This window comes from Miscanthus floridulus, chromosome 8, assembly GCF_019320115.1.
Source record: "Miscanthus floridulus cultivar M001 chromosome 8, ASM1932011v1, whole genome shotgun sequence".
Taxonomy (NCBI): Eukaryota; Viridiplantae; Streptophyta; class Magnoliopsida; order Poales; family Poaceae; genus Miscanthus; species Miscanthus floridulus.
This window is the reverse complement of record NC_089587.1, coordinates 165892872-165918975: the sequence shown is the minus strand read 5'-3', so window position 1 is coordinate 165918975 and position 26104 is coordinate 165892872. Positions and strand designations below refer to the sequence as shown.

The window sequence follows — 26104 nt, the reverse complement described above, 5'->3', positions numbered from 1 at the left end:
GTAACTCTGCATATGTGATGTGTATTTGCTTAATCATGCGATCTTGGTTGTGATGTTGATTTACCGAGGTCCTTCGTGACACTCGGCGAACTACCGGGTTTATATAAGTGAAAGTATGCGCGTGTCAACATGTTAGCGGGGACAACCGTACTTAATCTTGTATAAATTGAGCGGTTCTATCACGAAGTGACAGGTAAAAATAATGTAATGCACAAGTCTACCTAATGCAAGCAGCTATGTGCAACCATGATGGATCTAGACTCCTCGTCTAACATTATTTGTTGGAAATTGTACCAAGAGTTCAACATTCATTATACTGTCAATTTTAGCTACAACCAAACTTCGATGTCCGCCTTACATCTCAATCATCAAGTTTTTTTCATGTTGGTAGCTAATTTTGTTGAGAGGAGTTTAATATCAAAATGTGTTAAAATTTGGTGGTATCAATCTAATATTGAAATTAGGAAGGATTTTTCCATATGCTGTTTGACACGTTTCTATGATATTGGGCCCATCCAGTTGTCCGCACCCTCTAGCCAATTGTTCTTCAGATCACATTCTAAGTAAATAGCTCCGCTATCGGTGCTCCATCCGCACACTTCTACCTGGCTACTTTGATGAGGCGGAAGAAATGAGCATGCAGTCAGACACGAGTAGAAAATAAGGCAGACAACACGAGGAGGAAGTAGTGGCGGCGAACGCGAGTGCCTCCTTAGCGGGTTGTTGGCAGCATATAGGTGGTCAACACAGTGGTCGAAGTGGTGGTTGCAAATTTCCTCATGCGACAAAGTGTGTGGGCATGAAGCAAGGAGTGTTGGTAGGACGACATGGCAACTGGTGCATGCATATTCTTGTAGGAGGTCACTAGAGGGTGTAGAGGCGGCAGACGCGTTTGTCGAGGCGATAGCAGGTTTCTACATGCGATGGACTGCGCAAGCAAGATGCAGAGCAGCGCAAGGTAGTGAGAACCTCATATGGGCAGCAGAGCGATGGACATGAGTGACATGATGAAACGATGAAGGCATCTGAGGTGAGCAAAGAGTGCCCTAGACTTCAGACTTGCCGGTTGCATTAAAGGTACCCGCTATAGTAAATGAGTTTGCGATATTTGACCTCCAACGCTGTTAGTGATACACATTGATACCAAGGACATGAGTTACATTGATAAAAGAAGGAAACATAGATTTCTTTTCTATTTTTAGATGTTTGTCGTCGAACCATCCGGCACCAGAGACAAGGAAATAGAGGTGGAACCTTATTGAGCCCTTGTTTAGTTCCATCCCAACTTCCAAAAAGTTGCTACAGTATCTGTCACATCGAATGTTTGCGGCCCGTGCATGGAGCATTAAATGTAGACGAAAAGAAAAACTAATTACACAGTTTGGTGGGAAATTGCGAGACGAACGTTTTGAGCCTAATTAGTCCATGTTTAAACACTATTTGTCAAATAAAAACGAACGTGCTACAGTAGCCCCAAAATCCAAATTCCTGGAACTAAACAAGGGCTGAGTCGAAAATAGGACAACACTCCTGCTTCGTTGGGTGTCGGGCCCCACTAGCTGTGAATCGACTCTCTCTCTCCTCTGTCTTTTCCCTGTACGAGTTAAAAGCGGAGATTCGTATCGATATGTATAGCCGCTGGCCAGCCGTAGTGCCGTACCTGCTGTAAAACCGCCGCGGACCCTACCAAACCCCTGCCTTGCATAACGCTCCAAGATTCGCTCCCACCCACCGAGTTCGGGTCCTGCCCAGCCGTCCAATCCGCGAGGCACGCCATCACTTCCTGCCACCCCGAGGCGGGCGCAGAAGCGGAAGGCCTTGAACGGAACCGGGGGGCGAATCGGGCATGCAAATAAGGCAGCGTTTTGTTCGAGTCAAGGTGGAGTGAGACAGTCCTATCTCTGATTTATGGAATGAGACGGAGACGGAATGACTCCATTTTCTGTTTGGTTGACGAGGGACGGGATCGACCCATTTTGTGTTTGGTTCAGAGACATAAAAAGTGGGATGAGCTACCGACAAGTGGGACCCATTTGTAAGTTTTTTTTTCCTTCTCTTCTCCTTATCTCTTCCTCTCTCTCCTTATCTCTTCCTCCCGACGCCGCCCGCCCCGTGCCTCTTCCGTCCTCCGCCCCGAGCTCGGCTGCCCACCGCCATGGGCCTCCTCTGCCCTGAGCTCGGCAGCGAGCCACTGAGCGCTTCCTCCGCCGGCGAGCTCCACCACATGGCACAAGGCCGGATCCCGTCCACGCGCTTCAGGGTTGGGCCACACGGTGGCGCCGAACCGCGTGGCCCTTTCCCAACCCGCCGCACCACCCGGACGAGGCAGCTGCGAGCTCAAGCGCGGGGAAGACAAGGCTGCCAGATCTCACGAGGAAGAAGACGGTCGGATTCGCGAAGCTCTAGGGCCGTGCCGGACGCCGCATTGTGAAGGAGGTCCTCAAGCTGGGGTCGCGCCACGCTGGGGCGGAGCTCGCCCGTGCTGGATCTCGGTGGCGGCGAATGGCTTGCGCCGGATCTCACTGCTCGGCTTCGCTTGACCAGCGCCGAAGAAGGAAGAATGACATCGGAGGAGAGAGAAATCGCTGCAGGCTGAAGACGATGCTCACGCCATTGTAGTGGGACGCCCCGTCTTGTGCGAATATATCAGGTATATTCTGTAGTGGAATGTTTCGGTTTCTCTTCTACTCCCAACGAAACACATCTCTCGAACCAAACACACCGTGAAGGCACGCTCTAGGCGACAGGTGGTGTTGCGCGGCCGCCCGCCAGCCCGTCCTCAACCGCACGCGGACGCGGTTCCAGCTTCTGCGTGTCTCGGACTCGGCGCGAGGTGAAAAACACGTGCCGGGCTTGCCGGCTGGCCGTGGCCTCGTCGCCCTGGCGGTGAAAGCCATCGCATTCGCATCTCACGCGGCTGTACGAGTGGAGGGCCCACACGGCAGTCGGAGGCTCATATCTGTACAGCTCGTACCGCTACTAGTACCCACTCTCTCTCTCTCTCTCCCTCTCTCTGTCTGTCTTTTCTCTCTCTCTAGATAGTCTGTGCTGTCTCTCTCGCCCAAAGTCGCAGCGACCCAACCTCCTTCCCGCCTCCCCTCTCTTTCTCTCTCTCTCTTCCGCTGGTGTTGTTTCCCTCTCGCTTTCCTCCGCTCCTCCCCGCGGCTCCGGCGGGCGGTGCGGGCGGAAGAGGAGGGAGCGGAGGGCGGCGGGGCCGGCAGTTCCTCCGGCCGAGGAGCTCAGAGGGAGGAGGGGAGGCCGCCCTGGTCCGGGGCTGTCCGCTGCATCGGGTTCTCCGAAGATCGATCGGGGGACCACGGGACTCGGAGGGAGCGCCCGATCTGCTCCGCCGGCGACGTGAGCTTCTGGAGGGTATGTGGTTGGTCTGTGTTCGCGTTCCGCTCTCCTGCGTGCCGAAATGTGGGCCGTGTCGCAGGGAATTTCGCCTGTGGAGGAGAGAGAGGAGCCCGCTCCTGTTTTCCCTTTTTTTTTCCCCCTCTGATTCTGAGTCGCTGAACAGGTTTTGGTTCGTCCGGGAGGTGTTTTTGGTGGGCGAATCGCGTTTTTTTGTCCGCCTGGGGGTCTATTTTGGGCTCGGTTTCCCATAGTTCCGCAGTAGGATTGGGTTAGAGGCGTGAGAACAGGGGAGGCGTCGGGTTTAGAGACGGGGCCAAGGCTTTTGGATTTCCGATCGAATGCAGCTCTGCCCTGCTGTTGTCTAGGCATTTTTCTGATGAATTACTCTTCTAATCGCGTGAAAGAGTATCGCGATGTCTATATTGTTTGGATTTGGAGTATCGAGGCATTCTTAGTCATTGGAGAATCAAAATCTGTGGCCACTTCTCAAAAAAAAAAAAATTGTGGGCCAAGGTGCACATGTCCTGAAAAACTGCGGGAGCTAGATTGAGTTCCATCGGTGATCCAATGCTCGAGTTTGGTGCTATTGCGTATGTGTCATCGTGCTATGTAATATGTATGCTTGTTGTGTGACATTATTTGTGGTCTCTTTCTCATAGTCGGGAGTTATAAAAATAGAAACGAAAATAAAGCTTAGTTCCAAAGCCTCCATGCATGCGGCTGGCATTGCTGAGCGAAGAGTTGGATAACTGCTTCAACCCACAGCCATTGTTGAGCAAAGTTTGGGTCTATACTCTATAGATCATAGCATGCAGAGAAAGCCATAGCACGCCTTTTAAGCTTTGCTGAGTGAAGAATGAAATGTAGCATCCAAGGAGTCGTTCAGGTATCCAGAACATGCATGTGAAGCCCTATGGGCATGCTGTTGGTGGTGCTGGTTTAATATTGGGACTAAGGAGCGTGGGTCATTCTGCAGGTTGCCAAATAGTGCAATAAAAGGTTAGTTTCGAAGCGTCGCAAGCAGTCGGAGTTATTCAATTGAAAGTGTGACCTGGGACTGGGAACGCATGCAGTTCCATTGGCCACAAAGCCTTTGGTGCCTTTAAAAGAAGAGTGGGCCCAGTGAGGCCATGTGTAATATATAGGTTACCACAAATTCTTATATGATATAGACATGGCATTGATAGGAGAGTTGGGTTTGGACATGGTTTGGATGATGATGGTTCATGAGAGAGATTTGTGTAGAAGCTTAATTTTGAGGCATGTGGCTCACATTTTTGAAGTTTGAAGAGTTTAGTCTTAGAGAATACCATGGGCACTGTGTATTTACAATGGTTTTTGAACAAGCTTAGCTTCAAATCGACGATGTGAGTATCCATGTTGATTCTACTGTTGGAATAGGAGCCTTGGTTGTGCCATGCTTGCCACAATTTACTTTTAGAGCTTAATTTTGAATCCAGATATTTATGCAAGCTGCATTAGATGATAGGGGGTTTGTGACATGGCTCTTTAGGACAGCTTCTCATAAAATGCTTAATCCTGCACCAATGGCCACAATCACAACAAAACCATGATGTTTCTGGTATGCTTCAAGAAATATGTTAAGGAAAACCGCTATTATAAATATGTGGTTTCCTATTTTATTATTTCCACATTAATTGTTCAAAATTAATGCAGATTGCACTGGTCCTTTGATTATGAACAAGATCTTCACATATTTTATCAGATTTAAGTGTATAGTAGCTAGTACAGTATTGATGTATCTTTTAAATACTAACATGCACATTTGGTTTGATGTGATATCATTTTTCATTGTACCAAATAAAAATCGGAAAATAAGGTGTTTTTTTATTCAACTCACGTTTGGCATATTTTGTTTATGTAATGATCTATGAGATTGACACATTATTTTCTGTAGAAATCACTTATTAATATGCTCTTATTCAATGTTAAAAAAAACGCTAGACGCTAGGCGAACGCTAGCCTATGGTTTAGAGTTTCGGAAGTTTAAACGTAGATTAAACGTGATTAAACGTTTTTGTTTTGTTTTTTACTTTTTGTGATGCTGAGAGCAAAATCAGTACTAATAACACAACTAGAAGTAATAACAGTGACCACACCTCTTGCTGCACACTTGTTTTTGACATCAGTTCCTTTCCTCCTTGGTTTCTTGCATTCAACAGCAGCTAACAATCAAAGAGAGACAAGTTAATAATCTGAGAACAGAAAAATCAAATAATAGGTAAAGAGTAGAAACTCATCTATGAGGGGCAGCTCAATATTGTACATGACTACATGTACAGCCAAGCTTCCAAACAACAGGGCAGCAGCACAAGGCAAAATATCACAAGAAAATATACACACAACAGTCACAGTTCATCAGATGATTTCCTCTTTAGGTGGTTGGCAACCTCGGCGGCTTCTGGAGCCGCTGCTGTAGTAGCAGCAGCAGCTGCAGCTTCGGAAGTCGACATCCTAATCCTAATCCAAGAACAAGAGTAGCATAATAAGGACCAACAAATCAACGCATCATAAGGACTAAGGAGCTACTGAGGCAGTACACATTCAATCTTAACCCTAAATATCCAATCCAATTCATCAATTGAGTGATTGACATGCAAAAATCAAAATTACAGAGAATGAGCATGGAAAGATGGGGAGAGACCGAGGGAGCTCCTAGAGTGTGAAGCTATGGCGAGGACAGATGCGGGTGGTGAAGCAGGGGCAGGGCTGTGCCAGCGACGACGCGAGAAGAAGTGAGGGGCTGATGTCGACGACCCTGCTCCTGCGATTGCTCTAGCTGGGGCTCCCCTTGCAACGGCGGCGAGGAGTGACGAGGGCACGAGGCAGGAGGCACCACGGAAGCGGGAGGCGTGGCCTGGGCGAGCCGGCGAGAAATCCTGTGCCTCTCTCTGTTTTGGCGGAGCCACTCCTGCTCGGGCCCGCGTGCTCTTTCACGCGTCCGCCTGCCCGCGCTCCCGCTCTGTTTCTACGCGGCGCACGCGCCCTTTTTTCCCGCTTTCCCGCTCATGCGCCGCACGCTTTCCCGCCCGCAAGCCGCGCGTTTCCCACCCGCCTAAACATGTTTTCCATCCGTTCCGCACCGATTAAACGCCGCCGCTCGTTTAGGCGAGCGCCTAGGCGCGCACAACGATTAATTGTTTACCCCCTAAACGAGACGCTGGGTCAAAGTTTAGCGTTTAAACTCGTTTAAACGACGATTAATGACGTTTTTTTGAACATTGCTCTTATTGAAAAAAAGAAATGACAGGTTTGTGCTTTGACAACTCATAAATGTCCTGCATAGTTGTGAAATAAGCTAAGATTGAAAGAACAAAGCGGTGGAAACTGAAAGGGGAGACGTCAGAGGTATTCAGGGAAATGGTTATCAAAGAGGGTTTTTGGAAGGAAGAAGAGGACATAAACAACATGTGGGAGAAGATGACAACCAACATTCGGAAGGTGGCCTTAGAGGTGTGTGGAGTAACCAAAGGAAGTGGAGGCGAGGCTAAAAATACTTGGTGGTGGAACGAGGAAGTCCAAAGGGCTATTAAGGAGAAGAAAGAATGCTATGTACGCTTGTACCATGACATGAGTGTGGACAACATAGAGAAGTACAAGGTGGCAAAGAAGACTGCAAAGCGAGCTGTAAGTGTGGCAAATGGTAGAGCGTACGAGGATCTTTACCAACATTTGAGTTCGAAGGAAGAAGAAAATGACATTTATAGGATGGCTAGGGTTCGTGAGAGAAGGGACTTCAACCAAGTTAAATGCATTAAGGATGAAAGGGAGCATCTCTTGGTGAAGGAGGATGAGATCCGACATCGATGGCAAGAGTATTTTGACAAATTATTCAATGGTGAGAATACGGACACAACCTTTTAGTTGGATGACTCTTTTGATGACATCAATAGGCGCTTTGTGCGGATAATCCAAGAATCTGAGGTCAGAGAGGCGTTGAAAATGATGAAAGGAGGTAAGACGATGGGACCGGATGGTATCCCAATTGAGGTGTGGAGATGCCTCGGGGACACAGCTATAGTATGACTAATCAAGCTGTTCAACCATATTTTTCGATCGAACAAGATGCCTGACGAGTGGAGAAGTATATTGGTACCTATCTACAAGAATAAAGGGGATATTTAAAGTTGTACTAATTACCGGGGAATTAAGTTGATGAGCCATACTATGAAGCTATGGGAGAGAGTTATCGAGCATCGCTTAAGAGCAATAACGCGGGTCTCTATGAACCAATTTAGTTTCATGCCCGGAAGGTCAACCATGGAGGCCATTTTCTTAATAAGACAAGTTATGGAGCGGTATAGGGAGAAGAAGGACCTACACATGGTTTTTATTGACTTGGAGAAGGCTTACGATAAAATACCAAGGAATGTTATGTGGTGGGCTTTGGACAAACATAAAGTCCCAACGAAGTACACCGGGCTCATTAAGGACATGTACAACAATGTTGTGACCAGTGTTCGAACAAGTGATGGAGACATGGATGACTTCCCGATTAGGATAGGACTACATCAAGGGTCAGCTTTGAGCCCTTATCTGTTTGCCTTAGTGATGGATGAGGTCACAAGGGACATACAAGGGGACATCCCTTGGTGTATGCTTTTCGCGGATGATGTAGTGCTAGTTGATGAAAGCCGGACATGAGTGAATCAGAAACTGGAGTTATGGTGGGAGACTTTGGAGTTCAAAGGTTTTAGACTCAGTAGAACTAAAACTGAGTATATGAGATGTTACTTCGGCACTACTACTCGGGAGAAGGAAGATATTAGTTTGTAAGGTCAAGTAGTGCCTAGGAAGGATATCTTTCGATATTTAGGATCAATGCTACAGAGAGACGGGAATATTGATGAAGATGTTAGCCATAGAATCAAAGCTGGGTGGATGAAGTGGCGCCAAGCATCTTGTGTCCTATGTGACAAAAGGGTACCACAGAAGCTAAAATGCAAGTTTTATAGGACGGCGATTAGACCTGCTATGTTGTATGGTGCAGAATGTTGGCCTACGAAAAGACGACATGTTCAACAGATAAGTGTCGCGGAAATGCGTATGTTGCGTTGGATTTGCGGTCATACAAGAAGGGATCTAGTTCGGAACGATGATATACGTGATAGATTAGGGGTAGCACCAATTGAAGAAAAGTTTGTCCAACACCGGTTGAGATGGTTTGGACATGTCCAACGGAGACTTCTAGAGGCACCGGTGCGTAGTGGAATCCTAAGCTAGGATAGTAACGTGAAGAGAGGCAGAGGAAGACCGAAGTTGACTTGGGTAGAGGCAATAAAAGGAGACTTGAAAGGATGGAATATACCCAAAGACTTAGCCTTAGATAGGAGTGCTTGGAAAACAGTTATTCACGTGTCTGAACCTTGATTGCTTCTGCTAGGTTTCAACTCTAGCCTACCCCAACTTGTTTAGGACTTAAAGGCTTTGTTGTTGTTGATAGTTGTGAAATAAATTAAAGCTAGCCTTTATAGGTGAATGTGATAAATGGCTTACATTCAAAACTCAAGTTACATCCACACAAAAAAAATATCTGAAGAACAACTGGAGAAGCCATCATTTGCTTCATTCCCGGGTGAGGCAGCAAGGAACCTTTGACTACCTGCCTTTGGATGAGGCACACTGCATCTGGTTAGAAGCTTAGGCAATGCCTCACTTTGTCTGGGTTATTTAGGTTCTTCAGTTTCACTTTTGAGGAAACAAACTCGAGTTCTCCCTTATTTTTGGTTGGTTTAATTTGCTCATTCAGGTTTCAAGTTGAGTAATCACGGTTAGTTTTCTCTTTGATATGTAGAACTCAATTTTGTGGAGAAAATCTGCTTTACTTTGATATTGACTTCTGGTGTCGATAGTTCACAATTTATATGTACAGTTCTATTTTATACACATATAAAAAGGTTCTCAAGAAACTGGTGGTGGCACCTACTGATACCTCGTTGAGCACGGAATGTTGTCAAAGTGATCATGTCAACACCAGTTAGTTAGAGTTTGTCAGCAAGCTAAACAAAACTCGAGGGCCATCGATATTATTTAGAGTCTCTTGCATTGATGTTTCAAGTTGTTGCGAGTGCACTGATTCACTGTAATGTTTTTGCATAATATAAACTGTGACCTTTTGAATATTATGTGACTGTATTGTGTCTTCATGACTTTCACAGGTGAAGTCGGCGGCTGATACGATGTACCTCATTTGGATAACAATTTGACTGGCACCATAAGTTACAGAAATATGCAGGAGGGGCTAGGGCAAAGGATGCATGTACCTCATGGTATCAATCTGTGTTTCGCAACTTCTTCCGTGCCCTTTCAGGGGGAATCTTCTATTGAGCTGGGTACCGGAGAAGTGAACCCCCCTGTAACATCTGAAAAGTTATCTGCTAACTCACAAGCTGTTAATGATGCTGGAGCGCTTGAAGGTACTGACATGAATGGAAAATTGGTTCAAAAACCTAAGAGGAAAAAACATAGGCCAAAGGTCATTAAAGAAGGACAATCAGCAAAGTTGCAGAAGCCTAAAACTCCAAAGCCTCCCAAGGAAAATGGGAATCAGCCTACTGGAAAGAGAAAGTATGTCAGGAGGAAGGGACTAAGCGCACCAGCCGAACAAATTCCATCAGGAGGTGCTGATACACATACTAGAGCTAAACCAGGAGTAGCCCAAAGATGTTTGGACTTTGATGTGGAGGACCAGCATGGACATTTGGATCTGGTATCACAAACCCAGGAAACGGAGATACAGACTGGTCCTGGGAACACACAACCATCAATATCTGGAGTTGAAAGAAGTAATGTCCAGGTATCGTGCCATTGGGGTGGTACAAGCAGTTCTATTAGTTCAGTTGACCCAATAGTTGATATACAAGGATTACGGGCAGACTGCATGCCTAAAAGTGTCAATTTTGATCTGAACAATTCTATAGTAAGTCAGATGCCAACCAATTATTCTAGTCTAATGGACAGCTCTGGAATTTTTTTTCAGTTTGGTTTAAGAGAGAAAGTTCAAACAAATCAGTTACTGGATTCTAATTCTAGTCTGCCAGTTAGACATGTCTCTCATCTCACCAGCTCGGTAGATCATATGCGACACCCCTCAGCCAATTTTGACCAATACATAAGCAAATCTCAAGATTGTACAGAAAAAGCACCCAGACATTATCAGATGCTTAGTAGTTATAGAATTCCAGAAAATATGACAGCAGCTTCTCAGTATACTGAAAGGGTGTCAACGGGGGGCAATTTCAATCCTGAAGCTTGTATAGGCGAAGGCGCAATAATCAAACAAATGGCCCAATACTATAGACTTCCAGAAAGTCCATTTGTACCTCCCAAGCATAATGAAAGGGATGTGATGAATGGAAATCTGAACGAGTTTTCTGTGAAGAATGATTACTTGAAGTTTTCTACCAATAGTAACTACCAAACTGGGGCAGCTTTTGGTTTTCATGATTCTCCAGGCTATTCAGATGTTCTTGCAATGGGTAAAAAAAGAGAACACAATGCTATCAGTGGTCATCAGATTTCTTTTGGCATCGACTTTATTAACTCAAATAGAACAAGGAAGTTCTGTAGTGATGACCCCCTTTCCACTAGCTCTCAAACATCTTATTATCCTGAAGGATGCAAAAGGATGAGACCAGAGGATCATAGCAATCATCTCAACGGAACTGCGGGAAAGCTTTCTTCCTCGTCAGCATTTTCTGATGGTTTGAGCACAAATAAAGTTTCAGCTATGAACCATGGAATTGCTACCTTGGCTGACATACAAAGGTTGATGGCCCTTGAGAAATCACAAGCTTCACAACAAATGATTGACTTTGTTACGTCACAAAACAACATGATCCATGACAAAGGATTTATTGCTTTACCTAATAAACAGTTCCGAAGCTTCATTTCGCCGAACATACCATTGCCAGAAAGTACGGTGAACCAATTGGGAGAAAGTGATATCTTGAGGAATGGAGCGCATGAAATTCATCCTTGGGAAATTACATCTAGGCCACATCACTCTAGCAACAATTTTGCTTTACCAAATAAGTGGCCTGGATACTTAACTGCATGGAACGCACAGTTATCGAGCGGCACAGTGAATCCATCCACAGAAAACTATATTCAGAGTAATGCTATTCATCAACATCAATGCTTAGAAAGCGTTGTGGCTAAGGTGCCAGTCTTGTCTGAAACACACAATACTTCCAGTCAAGAGGGCCGTAACCACTGCACTGCTGCTACTACTGATGAGCATATCAGAACTACATGTGATGAAGTTGTTAGATCCCTTACCCAGCGAGCAAGCCAACCAACCACAAATGGGAACTACAATCTTAACTCTTCTAGAGTAACTACAGAAGCAAACTCCACTGAGAAGCCAAGAAAAAGGGGCCGCCCAAGAAAAGTAGTAAACCCCAATGGGGAGCCAAAAGAAAGAGGTACTAAAGGCAAACAAAATGTTGGTCATGCAAAACCTATATCACCAAAAGGTTCATGTACCGACTTTTTAAAAACTAATGGTATTACTTATGCTTCTGAACCTTCCACTGGAATTACTCCTAGGATATCAACTGTGGAGTCGAAAAGTTCTGACCAAGATAAGGTGATTCATGGAGGTGTCATTCCTCAAGCTACAGCAGCATCAGTTGATCCTTTAGATGGCATAATTCAAAAGATTAAGCTCTTAAGCATAAACGGACCAGACAAGGTTGTGGCAGAGGTACCCAAAAATGCTCTTGTACTGGTTGCATTTGAGGGGAAGACAAAGAAAAGCCGTTCTCGGGCCAAAGTGAACATGGATCCGGTCACCACTATGATGTGGAACTTATTAATGGGGCCAGATATGGGTGATGGTGCTGAAGGGTTGGACAAGGATAAAGAGAAGTGGCTTGACGAAGAAAGAAGAGTGTTCAGAGGACGGGTTGATTCATTCATTGCTCGTATGCATCTAGTTCAGGGTATGGAAACCATTTCAATTTTATATTTCTAGTATTCCTTTTCTATATTCTGTACTCATTACCTCAGGTTCTTGTTTCCATCAGTCAGGTCTTTTTAATTGTTGATCTATATTTCAAAAATATTCAGATTGGTAACGTGAAAAAATCATATTAAGTTTGCACTAAATAGACAAATAGTAGCTTATATGGTTATAGAAATTTGATAGCCGCAGGTGCATTTTGGAGACTCTGAAGAACACAAACCATATTAGTCTGTGATGAAAGGATCATATCTGAGTCCATTTGAACAGTGATTCACAGTGTGACATGGGACACTGTAATAATTTGTAAGATGTGGATCTTCTATGCATAGTGTGTGTGAGATGGCGGAGGACATGTGTTTTTGTTTTCACAACAAAACTTAACTTTTTATATAATCGAATTTGTTTACAGGGGACAGGCGTTTCTCTCGATGGAAAGGATCAGTTGTGGACTCAGTCGTGGGTGTATTTCTTACCCAGAATGTTTCAGATCATCTTTCTAGGTGAAATATATACTTCTAGCCTAATTGAAGTAAGAATATGTTGTGCAATTTAGCATATATATACCAATTTTAGTCCTTTTCTTTTTTCAGTTCTGCTTTCATGGCGGTTGCTGCCAAATTTCCTGCTAAGACAGAGGTTCCTGAAAAACCTGTGGCTGAGATGTCTCATACTCCTCCTGAACAGAAGGATAGTTGTTCTGGACTGTTTGGTGATTCTATCAAATTGCAGGGCAAGATATTCATTGAAGAGATAAGTGATGTTAGATCATTAATTACTGCAGAAGATAATGAAGAAAGTAATAGTAACGAATTGATTGGAAGCTCTGCCGGGTATGGAGTAAACGGTGCAACTGGAGGATGCCATGTCTCTTATAGGAAGTCACTAACTGGATCCCATGGAAATGGGCTATCAGGATCTGTTTTTCCAACTACTGGCTTTTCAAGTGTGGTAGAAACTGAAGATGGATCATTGGAGGATGTTATTTCTTCTCAAAATTCTGCTGTTTCTTCCCAGAATTCCTCAGATTATCTCTTTCATAGAACCGATCCAATAGGTTCTAGTTCGTTGCAAAATTTCACCGAAGAGGGCTGTATCATGAGAAATATATCCAGCGGGACTGGCAGCTCAACTGACTACACAGCGTTTCTGCCAATTCAAGATCCAAAAGGCATGCTCGGATTATCAGAATATTATGGACTTAATCCTCTTCCAGTTTCAGGTGTGAACAAGGGCGTGTTGCTTGATCTAAACAGATCATATCAGCCATTACATACTTCTATGCCCTATGTGCAGAATAGCGAGTCTGATTTCACAGGTGTGTCATGTTTCAGCCATATGGATAAATCATTCCATACAGGCCCTGATAGAGTGAATCTTTCCAGTGTTACACAATCTGAGGCTAGTCTTTACCCTACTGATCCTTTGCAACAAGGCGACTTTTCACCAGTAATTAAACAAAACTTCCAACCATTACATAGTTCAGACAAAGTGCCATTTTTCAAGGAGCACTCTTCCTGTGGAAATGATTTTTCGAGGAACAAAACTGAAACTCCTTTTGTGGAACCACTTGTCTATTCAAATCCTCAAGAGGTGTACACTACCTCAACAGATCAAATGGGTGCTGAACAATTTCAATCAGGATGTGGCCAACAGGACAATGATGCCAGAGTCCAGACAGCATCACATGAAAGGCATCAGTCTTCAGCCTTGTGTGAAAACCAGAATTCTCATTCAGAGGTCTTGCATTCAACGCAGAAGTTCATTGATACTCAAAAGGGGCCATCAGAAGCTCAACAAAATGAATCAAAAGCTAAGAAGGTACGGGGTCGACCTAAAAAGAAAACTTATGACTGGGACAGTTTACGGAAAGAAGTGCTTTCTAATGGTGGGGATAAACAAAGAAGTCATGATGCAAGGGATACTGTTGATTGGGAAGCAGTTAGGCAAGCAGAAGTGCGGGAAATATCTGATACTATCAGAGAGAGAGGAATGAATAACATGCTAGCAGAACGGATAAAGGTAAGTCTAGTAAAAGAAAGCTCTCCAAAAAGTTCTAGTTATTCAAGCATGCACCCATATTTTGATTTGATATTTATTTGCACTACGATATTTAGCTTGAACCATTTTAAAGTTTTGACCACCTTTGCACAGGAATTCCTGAACCGATTGGTGACAGATCATGGAAGCATTGATCTTGAATGGCTAAGAGATGTTGAACCGGACAAAGCAAAGTAAGTCTAGCGGAATACACTGAGAAAATTATAAGAACTACTGAGTTCCTAATCTTGTAAGACCCTTTGTAGCACTGATACAAATTTATGATGCTACTTTTTTTTTCACTACAACCAAACCTGAAGAGTTTAAGTGTCCCACAAGTAATATTGATTAAAATCATGAAAAAAGGACACTGATTCAGGCTTCCGTAAATTTGTCATCAATGCAATCTTTAGCTGGTCTTGTCAAAGTATTAATTACAAATTGGACAGTGAAAACTAAAAACTTCATGCACATCACCTTTGTAATCATATCAGCAGTTAACTATTTCATTCAAGTTGTCATTGCCATTTTTTAATATGCCATACACACTTCTTCTAATTCTTCCAGGGATTTCCTTCTAAGCATTAGAGGGCTTGGACTCAAAAGTGTTGAGTGCGTTCGCCTCTTGACGCTACATCATATGGCTTTTCCAGTATGTTCTTTGTCGCTCAACCTCCTAAAGTTTTTTTTTCAAGTATATTCCTTATTCTAAAGCTCTGTATGTTGATTCCTTAGGTGGACACAAATGTTGGTCGGATATGCGTGAGGCTTGGATGGGTGCCACTTCAACCACTGCCAGAGTCTCTTCAGTTGCACCTATTGGAAATGTATGTATCGTTATTCTCTATAATTCTTTATGCGTACATGATCACCCAGGGTGCATATGTGGCATAAGTCTGATATTCTACCGCTGAAGGTATCCCATGCTGGAGCACATACAGAAGTACCTTTGGCCTCGACTATGCAAGCTAGATCAACGTACATTGTAAGATTAGTTCAATCAATACTTCTCGTACTATATTTAGCTGGCTAGATTCAATGACGCCTTCCAATATGCAGGTATGAGCTTCACTACCAAATGATTACTTTTGGAAAGGTGATAAACATGAAACAAAAAAATTGATCTAACACGGCCTGGTTTACTATGAACTGACTTACTTTTTCTCTATCGTCCACTTTTAGGTTTTCTGCACAAAAAGTAAGCCTAATTGCAATTCATGTCCAATGAGAGCTGAATGTAAGCACTTTGCTAGTGCATTTGCAAGGTAATTCCAGGAAATGCAAAATCCTTATTATTCAGCTAATGGACATGCTATATTATGTTCTTTAGACTTTACATATATGTATGGGGTACCGTTCATTAGTTGTTGCATTGAGCTGATATGTGTAGTTACGAGAGAATATCCAGCCTCCCACCTCTTTAGGTGTTCCTGTGCTCCCCTGAATAAAAATTACATCTAAAAGTGCATGAAAGTTTCCAACAATAATAAGGATGTATAGATCATGCAATCATCCATATTCACGCAAAATTTTTGGCTTGAACAAATAGTATTTGTGAACGGAGAAAAAGAAAAGACAAATCAGCATGTCAGTTGATTCAGTTGCGACTGTGAACTGTGCAATGTGTGATCTGCAACCTGCCTCAGTTGACATGCCGATTCATCTTTTGTTTCTCCTTGCACAAAATTTTATTTAAGCTCAAAATTTGCATGTGTATAGATGATTGCATGATTTATGTACCCATATTTTTGTTGAATATTTTCATGCACTTTTAGATGTAATTCTTACTGCAGGAGCATGGGAGCACTTAAAGTAGGAAGACTGGATATTCTGTCTCTCACGTATTTAGCAACACGGTGAATGGCATGATATTGTCATTCCAGATAATCTTTTAGCTATCAAGAAAGTTATTACATTGTTATAGAAAAATCTCAATTCACTCCTAGTTTACGAAAGAGACTGAGCTTTCTTTCAGGGAAAAGTCATTTGCTCTGTTTCTGCAGTTGCTAAAATTCACTTTGTATCCAGAATGTCATGTAGCTATCTAACCATAGTTGTGACATTGCCAGCGAGCCTTAGTTCACTCCAGTTTGAGCTTTGGTTAATGTTATAATTGACTTTAGTGAAAAACTAAAAAAAGTTGCTGGTCTGTTGCATTTAGTGAAAAAAACAAAAAAAGTCGTTGGCTTGTTGCATTTTCTGTGCTTTGAAATGTCCATTTCTACTATCTGGAATACTGTTCTTTTTTGTGTCAATTTCAAAATTTTGCAGGCTGAAATTTAATACTGCACATTGAGAAACATTTGGTAACACTCTTTTATGAATACAGTGCTAGGCTTGCTCTTCCCGCACCCGAAGAAAAACGTTTGGCTACATCGGTAGATCCAAATGTTGTAGATTTTTGTCACCAAACATACATAAATTCAGGGACTGTTGGCCAACTTGAGTGGAGTGCAAATTATCCTAAGCATGCTGTTTCTGGTAATCATCAGCCAATAATTGAGGAACCACTGAGCCCAGAACCTGAACCTGAAAATGTAGAGGCAAAGGAGGGCGCAATAGAGGATTTCTTTTGTGAAGACCCTGATGAAATTCCTACCATTAATCTTAATATTGAGGAGTTTACACAAAACTTGAAGAACTATATGCAAGCAAACAATGTTGACATTGAATATGCTGACATGTCGAAGGCATTGGTCGCCATCACCCCTGATGCTGCTTCCATTCCAACTCCAAAGCTCAAGAATGTTAGTCGTCTGAGGACAGAACACCAAGTGTATGACATTGGCCTTGACAAAATTTATTGTCATTGATAATAACTTAAGTTCCTTCATTTCTTGTACTATCTGTATCACTGATGAGGTCCACAGCTGTCTTTTTAACTTGTTTACTTTCACCTGCTTGCAGTTATGAACTGCCGGATTCACACCCTCTTCTGGAAGGAGTAAGTTCCCATTATATATCAATTGAACACTGCTTTTGTGTTAAATATTCATCCCAAATTTAGGTTTGTCTGTATCTTTGCAGTTCGAACAGAGAGAACCAGATGATCCCTGTCCATATCTTCTTTCCATATGGACCCCAGGCAAGATCATTTGCTTGAACCCTTTGTTCTTCTAAATTCCTCTAATGTTTAAGAATTGAACAGGTGAAACTGCACAATCAACCGATGCACCCAAGACATTCTGTGATTCAGGGGAGACTGGTAGACTATGTGGAAGTTCAACATGCTTTAGTTGCAACAGTATACGAGAAATGCAGGCTCAGAAAGTCAGAGGAACACTTTTGGCAAGTTTCCTTTGAGTCTTATTGTTTTTTGTGTGTGTTGGGTATTATATATTATATATATCTATAAACTAAAAGAGTAAAAGTGCTCATTATTTGTCAAATTTAAGCAGATACCATGCCGAACAGCAATGAGAGGAAGCTTCCCACTTAATGGGACATATTTTCAAGTTAATGAGGTGAACATTAGTTATCATATGTAATAATTTTTGCTATACAGTAGAAGAAACAACTCTTGGCCCATCAGATTTATCAGTGGTACGAATGTCATTATGCAGGTATTTGCTGACCATTACTCAAGCCAAAATCCAATTGATGTCCCACGAAGTTGGATATGGGACCTCCCAAGACGAACTGTTTACTTTGGAACCTCAGTTCCTACAATATTTAGAGGTAGTTTTTTTTTCTTTTCTCAAACACGCATGAGTGCTGCACCTTTGTATTAAAGACAGGAGAAACTGGTCCCTTACAAGCAACCACTCTGACTCACCTAGGAGAACAGAGGGGTTGTGGTACAGAAGAGGGAAAAAACACAATCACCTGGGATAGAAAAATAGCGACCCAACCAAACAGCTGATTAAACAAGCCCCCCACTACAACCTAGGCCTAGTTCTTGAAGCTTACGGGCTCCAGCAAGTTCCCAAAGCCTCAGCATAAACTTTTCCTGCTCCCGATGATAACCAAGAGTTTGGACTTTGCATAAACATTTTACTTTTCCCAAAGTTTGTTCCTTAGTGCTGGCTATGAGATTCTGTAACATTGAACCTATAGCTTAAAAATGCAAGACAGAACACAGAAATAACCAAGGTTCATGCTCATGAATGATTAAACCATCATCTGAGTACAATCTCTGACAGAGTAAGCAGTAGAGCAGGATGGCACTGCCTTGTGGTTTATGCAGCGATCTTTGTTCGGAATTTTTTTGGTTGTTATTGTTGTTATTTCCTTGTGTGTGTTTGTGTGTGTGTGTGTTTACCAAGCTCTAACTATGTATTACATGTTTTTGCCAACAGGTTTAACCACTGAAGAGATACAACAATGCTTTTGGAGAGGTACCCATTTTATCTCCTTACTTTTACGATATATGCTTACAATGAACAAATGTAGAGTTGAGTCCTGCATATATACTATTGCTTGCAAGAATCCTGGTATCAACACCATTTTCTATGAGAATGGTATTACTATTGAACATCTGGCATCATAGGACCACTAATAACGTTATTAAATCATCAAGTCAAGTCCCCACTAACATCTGGCACCATTTTTTTTAAATATAAAGATACACAGCTCTCCTGTCCTGTGTGCTCGATAAAAAAAAACTACTGGCCCAACTGTTTGACTTGGTAGACTAGTACATCTAGTCTTAACAAGTTGTGATTAGGCAGCAGGCCTATTAGTATGGTGGCGATCTTAATGCATATAAGATCACACACTCTTGCATCTAGTTGACTGCCCCCATGGCCCTAACTTCAGACAACAACCACCATTGTTTTTTCAGTGTCTTAACTTGGAACTATGGAAAGTTTGGTTGTTTTATTTGTTTATTCATCTTTTCTCCTTCAGTCATATCAAGCATCAATTGTTAACTATTTCCTTTGTGGCACAATCATTGCTAACAATTGCTTTATTCTTGACGTGTATAAAACCTACTGATGGTAGTTATTTTCATATTCGACTTAATTATTCATTTTCTCAATTCGTTTGTTTGATTTGTTGCATGAGTTCGGAAAGACTGAGAGTTTGGTCAAAATAAATAATAATAATAACCCAATATCATTCAGTAACATCCTCTTTGACCTCTACCCATTGCTGTCTTAGTTTGTGGGGACACTAATGGCCACAACAGCTCGAATTGTATGGCGTCTTTGGAGCTAGCGGGAGAAAGGTAAGGGTAAGAGTAAGAAGAGGAGCGAGTGGCTGACCTCCATTTGTGGAGGTTGGAAGCTAAGAGCATCTCCACCAGTTGCCCAATAATCTATCCCCAATATATATGTATTGGGGTAGCCCAATAATATTTTTGTGAATATTGGGGGAGTTGCTACAGCAGTACCCAATATATCTCCCCCAATACCCATATGAAAGGTGGGTCCCACAGGTGTGTAGTAGAAAAGTTGGTTCAAAACGGTAGTTGGGGTGGCTGGAGATGCTCTGAATATATGTAGATGAATTTAGCATTAGGAGTGGCAGGATGGTGGCTGCTTCCTGAGAGGGGGGGGGGGGTGCTATATTGTGTGACCCAAGTTTGCCCCCTATTGTGACCCACTGATAGCAAATGGATAGAACTGACAGATAAGGGAAACTTTTTGTGAAGGGATACCACTAATGAAAATGAGAATTTATAATGTAAGATCAAGGTATAGGAAACAACCGGTTGCATATGGGACCCACAGAAAACGCAACTACCTTTCCTTTTTTTGGTTAAGCGAATAACTGAATCAATGAATGTTCTACTGGTCAGCTGAACTCTCCCCTAGTAAAATGCGTCGGTTTACATTAATTTTGGTCTACTCCCAAATAAATCTGGGATGCTTATTGTTTTTCCCATTTTTTAGTGCTGGTATCTCTTTCTCAATGTAAAACTATGAAAATATTATAATATATGACAAAGAAATATGCAAAAAAAAAGAAAGAATATGGTAGTTTTGGGTTCTTTTTTTACTTCGGTTGTCCTAGGAGCACAATGATTGTTACTCTAGCAAAAACTTTCTGCGTCTTGCAGTTTCAACTGAGTTAAGATTTCCATGCTCAGTTTGAGAAACCATACACTTTGTACAATTGCATTCATGATTCATGCATATAGTGTATTCTATCTTTTGTGTAAAACTAGCAGGTTCTAGAGCAATTGTGCAAGCTTAATGTTTAGCAACTACAAACTTTGTTTTATCAGCTATAACTTGCTTACACGTAGTTGCCTTCTGCCGTGAAATTTTAGGATTTGTTTGTGTGAGGGGCTTTGATAGGACAGTGAGGGCACCAAGGCCCCTTTATGCAAGGTTGCATTTTCCTGCCAGCAAGGTTGTTAGAGGCAAAAGGCCTGGAGCAGCAAGAGAGGAAGAATAATAGTACATTGAAGGAATATAGAGGAGCTAACCAGAGGATGGATAGCCCGAAATGAGATGCTGACCCAATAAGTCGCCGAATCACCTCCAAACTCTAACCCAGTGACTTGCATCTGTAGTGAATGGCAATACCTTGAAGACCTGTGATGGAGATGTTTTGAGGCGACATGACCTGTTAAATTAGATTCCATCTTTGGTAACAGCCTAGCTGTTCTTGTTGAGTTCATATTCTTTATTCTGAAATTCAATATAGCAAATGAAAAGAAAACATAGTGCATAGTCTAGCTGTTCTAATTGTACCTCTGTGAGTGGAATCAGTTGTTGTACAACAGGAAGATGGACCTATCTGTACAATGGTCATACATGTTCTTTGATCATAGTATAAACAATGTAAGCCTCATCAGCCGTTATTTGATTGTTTCAAAACAAAGGAAAAGCCTTTTCAATTCATGCTGTTCATAGACTATTTTCTTTTCCCCTTTTATTTTGAGATGGAAAACTACCGTCTTTTTTTTACTTGTGGGGATCTGACAGTGACTATATCAAAATATTGTGGAACCTTTTCTTTCTTTCCTTTTTTAGACTCATGCTTGTGAAGGGCTGGTAGGAGGAAAATTGTACTTGTGGATGAAATTCTCTTAGGGCGTGATTGGTTGCTTCGGGGTAGGGTATCCGGGATGGAGGACTGGTCTTTGGTGGTGTGATGCAGGTTGAAACCATTCATCTAGATGTGTTTGGTTGCAACTTTGGGATTGGTACCGGATGACAGTCAGTTTATTTGGTTGTCAGCTTGTACCAATTTGAGGAATGAGCTGGTACCGCTAGTTGTGTTTGGTTTGGCGCATTGCACAAGGTGTGAGCACCCATGTATCACTTTGGTGAGGTTATCACCATTTTTATCAGAACAAGCATGTGAACACAAACATTGCATCAGATCAATTTGTATCATCATCAACTATGACCTTGGAGCATAAGAGATATTACAAAATAATACAACAGCAATGGTAGGAGGCAGTTCTTCCCACGTTTAACAATTTAAGCTACACTAGTATACTCAAACTAAACAAGGCTAACTAAGTAACTAGAAGAGCTACACAAGTAGAGCAACTACTAAAACTAAAGCTACTCAACCAGCTGGCTAAACTGACAACTACACAAGCAAACAAAAACACAAACAATAAGGCTTGAGTAGAATAAGCAAACCACAAGGAAGACAATGATGACACAATATTTTTCTCCCGAGGTTCGGTTGCTTGCTAGCAACCTACTCCCCGTTGAAGCGAGTCCTATTAGACCGCCACTTTTCTACAAGCCTCGCGAGCACACCCGCTCGACCCTCAGTGTGGGCACTCATGTATAAGCTGGCAGATCACCAAGGCACTCTTCATGCCTCTTAATTACACTTGAGTTATTCTTCACGTACTCCCACTAAGATGAGCACAATGTCCCTCACAAAGCCACCATCTAGAGGCTCCGCACAATCACCAAGCGACCCTCAATGGATATTATTGGTGCTTCTTACTGTAAGCAAAAAAGTCTGCAAGCGCACGAAAGTACTATTATACCACTTCACCCGGTGGTATTCAAGGTATCATATTTTCATGAGGAACAGAGGTGTAAGTAGTCTTTTGGCTAGTTTACCCAGGAGAACAAGATGAAGGGTAACTTGGGTAGTGAGGTTCTTCTAAGGGTAGAAACCTTAAGTGAAGATAACTTTGCTACTATAGACTCACTTCGGGCACCGGCTTACGCTTGGTATGCCAGGTGATACCGGCCTATAGCTCTACGTCGTATCCAAACGTGGGGGATTACAAAGGATGGACAGAGTTGTCACCACCTGTCTCCTACCCCTCAATCGGAGGATATAAGGCAAATGAAGGTAACATGTAGCTTAGACACCATGTCTATGCTAACTGTTACTACTCTAGCATTGGTCAGGAACATCCATCTTTATCAGAAGTCCTCTACTAGAGCACCCGTCATGAGGACGGATGACGAACCCATAAGTAAGTAGTAACAATGATAACTTAAGTTAAGGGATCAAAACCTAAAGATGAACTCGAACCTCTTATGTCATAGAACCGTCCAATTTATAAGAGCACAAGTACAATGGCAGCCTGCAAGCGGTCGCACTGTCATACTTGAGCCCATATAAACCAGGTAGTCCGTCGAGTACCACGACGGGTCTCGATAAACAATCCACAAACAACCAAGATCGTACATGATTTAACATACATGTCACATATTACATAAAGTTCATAGATACATTTCCATCATTAGAGTATGAAATAAAGTTATTACAAACCAAGTTCAATAGAGTAGTAATAGCGGAAGCAAATTAATTTTGGAAACTAGCATTTGTCACATAGTTCAAATACAGTGCCATCATGTGATCACAGTCCACAAAAGCATATAGAAGGATTAATAAAGACGCCTACCCAAGGCTTACTCCTCATCCACAGCGGGATAAAAGCAACTCTTGCAATATCCATGATATACTGTGCCATCTGCAACAATGGGAATAAAACTCTAAGTACGAGAAGGTACTCAGCTAGACTTACCCGTCGTAAACCAGAAATAAATTGACTCCAAGGATTATGCAAGGCTTTATAAGTGGAGGTAGCTTGACAATATTTTGCATAAAAAGCGATTAACTCAGTTATACAATTATAATTCTATCATCAAGTTAATTATAACTATCCATCTCTACATTAGCAACTATCTTGTGCCAAACATGTGATACATCATTTTAAGAGCATACAATAGTAACCATAGCAGGTATAGTAATTCCATGTTTATCCGAACCTATCATATTCTATAATACAATTACTACGATGTTGGAGCTAGCCAAGTTTCTCACTATCCGGGAGAGACGGCGATTCAAATCGATTTCAACCAGCTAGGAATTTATTCCTAACACAAACCCAGGCAGACCAGATCAACGGTCACCTTAGGTCATCTTTGGTATAACTCAAGTACACATTTCGTGGGTTCGCCCAGCGCCGCACAATCAGGGACAATCAGATGCCAGGACGATCAGGACTACGCTACCCTTGGGCTCACGTCTGGCTCCCCGCACATCCTTACTATCATCTAGAGTGCGCACTTTGACAGAGCGGGACTCGGCCTGAGTTGAGCTACTCGGCTTCGCGGTTAGAACGAATTATCCGGCCAGCTAAGTGATAGGCATGCGTTCAATCTTGTTAGAAGTGCCAACAATGGTATAGTCCTTAATTGACACAGACAGAATCACATGAGTCAACCTACCATAGACTCCGTCCGGCCTCTATTTATATTACCCTATGGTTCTTTTCCACGATAGCAAATATAGCCAACCGTGCTTTGGTATCCACCTATATCTCGCAGGTGATAGGAAATCACCCGACTTCTACCGGTCTAAGCATGGCTAAGCATATATTCGATCCTAGACCTACACAGGGTTAAGGTGTATATATCTGGACAAGGTAGTTCCATGCATCAAGTGTTTCTAGTCAACTCTTATAACTTAATGCATCAATCATAAAGGACTCAAGTAATATTTTGTAAAACACTGGAAGACTTAGAATGCTCTGGGGCTTGTCTTTTAGAAAAGTGATCAGGGCACTCTAGGAGCTCTTTTGGATTCTACTCCTCTTCTTCGGGAGCTGCGTCTTGAGGAATCTCTTGCTTGTCCCCTTTCTCTTCTTCATTGAATTCCAGCAACGTTATCTCCTCTGTCAATCCTATATGCATGAATATGACATAAGATATTACGAATGCATAGATGTTGACAAGTATAGTATGATAAAACATGATGAATGCATCCTTGTAAGTAATTTCAACAGCATGGTGTGAAAGTAATAATAAGAGCATCCTATTTTTCTGAGTATGTGCATATCTCTTCTCTATTACCTAAGCAAACACTCATGTGACTCATTTACCGAACTACAAAACAACAGCTACTTGTTTTAACCATAACTAGAGTTATATATATCGAAATCACATGGTTGTGGACATTCTGGAAATCTTATAAAATTGTCTACAACTTACTTTTAATACTCTTAAGGTGATTCAATAGTTATCTAGGTCAAACAAATCAGTCAATCAAATCTATCCAGAAAGTAAACATTTCGGACAGTAAACTTGTAACAGCTAGAACTCTAAAACCCTAAGTCCTATGACCATGAAATTTAACACAAGGTAGATTAGTAAGTTATCTACAACTTTGTTATTAACAAGTTTTACAGCAAAGAACATTATCCACATGAAATCATCCACACAATCAAAACTATACATGCAGCCATGTAATTGAATTATAAAGTGATAATTAGTTAGTTGCATACACTCAATTGCTTCTAAGCCTTACTATTGCCATCAACAGTTAATATGTATCATAAGAACAATAGAAAACATCATGGTTAATCACAATCTAATTACTTAAATGCCCTTATTAATTTAATTAGATACTTAGGGTAAATAACAAACATCACCAACTGTGCACAATAAATTCTTAGAAAATTACAGTAGCTTCCTAGTGCAAACAATAGACTAATGTGAAAATTTCAAACTATTTTGACATGTACAACATCCTATATAAAAATGACAAGCTAGCAAGAGTTATTTTAGTGAAAATGGTAAACCCTATAGAAAAGTGTCAAACAATAGATTATATATTTTTCCTAGCTTAATATTAGTGCCATACTACTGTACAAAAATTTTCATAGCAATATGTTACATATTTTTATCCCTACAAATTTCCATAGAAAATACATTTTATTAATAGATAAATAGAAAGATCATATTTCAATCAAGTTTACAGCAAGGTTAATATTTTTCCTAGCTAGAGCATGTCAATACAAAACCAACAAAATTTGAATCGCCATTTTATCATTTTTCTAACTCAAGATATCTAATTTACAAGATTGTAAACATACAAAAAGCATTTATCTAAACACATTTAAATCTCTAATAAAAATATCAGAAACTGTACATATCATATTTTTATAAAGTACTAAACTTCCCAAGGAACACAACAAAATTTGTTTCATAAGATTTGGATCTCTACAACTCAACTTATCATTTTTCAAAGTTAGCATGTAAATCTGAAAATAAATGAGCTATCCTACAACTTTGTGCCACTGACAGCCAGGACCCAGAGGTCATTTGGGCCCATTGGTCAGCGACACAGGAAGCAGGGGAGCCATGCGGACCGGCCCTAGCTCGTCGGCGGCGAGCTCTCCGATGAAACCAAGTGCACCGACGTGATCTACAGAACAAACCGCATCTAGTGGCCTAGGTGGTGGCAGCGCAGGTGCGGCGGAGCGTGCTCATTGTCGGCCATGGCGGCACGGCGGTGCTGCTCTGCGGTGCACCAGCCATCACCGGCCACGGCGAAGCC

General features: G+C 42.0%; 1 protein-coding gene across 2 annotated transcripts; it reads left to right on the top strand.

The window, feature by feature from the left end:
- Positions 1-3040: 3040 nt before the first annotated feature.
- On the top strand, positions 3041-21193 carry LOC136477487 (protein ROS1A-like). 2 transcript variants are annotated; one of them, XM_066475662.1, is made up of 18 exons: positions 3046-3372; positions 9537-12323; positions 12756-12846; positions 12937-14365; positions 14498-14577; positions 14951-15035; positions 15119-15210; positions 15300-15368; positions 15443-15479; positions 15566-15648; positions 16713-17159; positions 17291-17327; positions 17411-17468; positions 17532-17671; positions 17782-17847; positions 17947-18061; positions 18682-18720; positions 20601-21193. In XM_066475662.1, the coding sequence occupies exons 2-18, from the start codon at positions 9608-9610 to the stop codon at positions 20726-20728; spliced, it is 5712 nt and encodes a 1903-aa protein (XP_066331759.1). In that variant the 5' UTR covers positions 3046-3372; positions 9537-9607; the 3' UTR covers positions 20729-21193. The 2 variants fall into 2 exon arrangements, with proteins under 2 accessions (XP_066331760.1, XP_066331759.1); XM_066475663.1 differs by lacking the exons at positions 15443-15479; positions 17291-17327; positions 17411-17468; ... (3 more) ...; positions 18682-18720; positions 20601-21193 and having other exon boundaries at positions 3041-3372; positions 16713-16848.
- Positions 21194-26104: the final 4911 nt, after the last annotated feature.

Bases quoted from the DNA above. Each gene is read 5' to 3' on its own strand.
- LOC136477487 (XM_066475662.1), top strand. From the start codon at position 9,608: ATGCAGGAGGGGCTAGGGCAAAGGATGCATGTACCTCATGGTATCAAT. The intron at 17,672-17,781 runs GCAAGTTTCCTT...AAATTTAAGCAG, and splicing joins AAGTCAGAGGAACACTTTTG to ATACCATGCCGAACAGCAAT. The intron at 17,848-17,946 runs GTGAACATTAGT...GTCATTATGCAG, and splicing joins CATATTTTCAAGTTAATGAG to GTATTTGCTGACCATTACTC.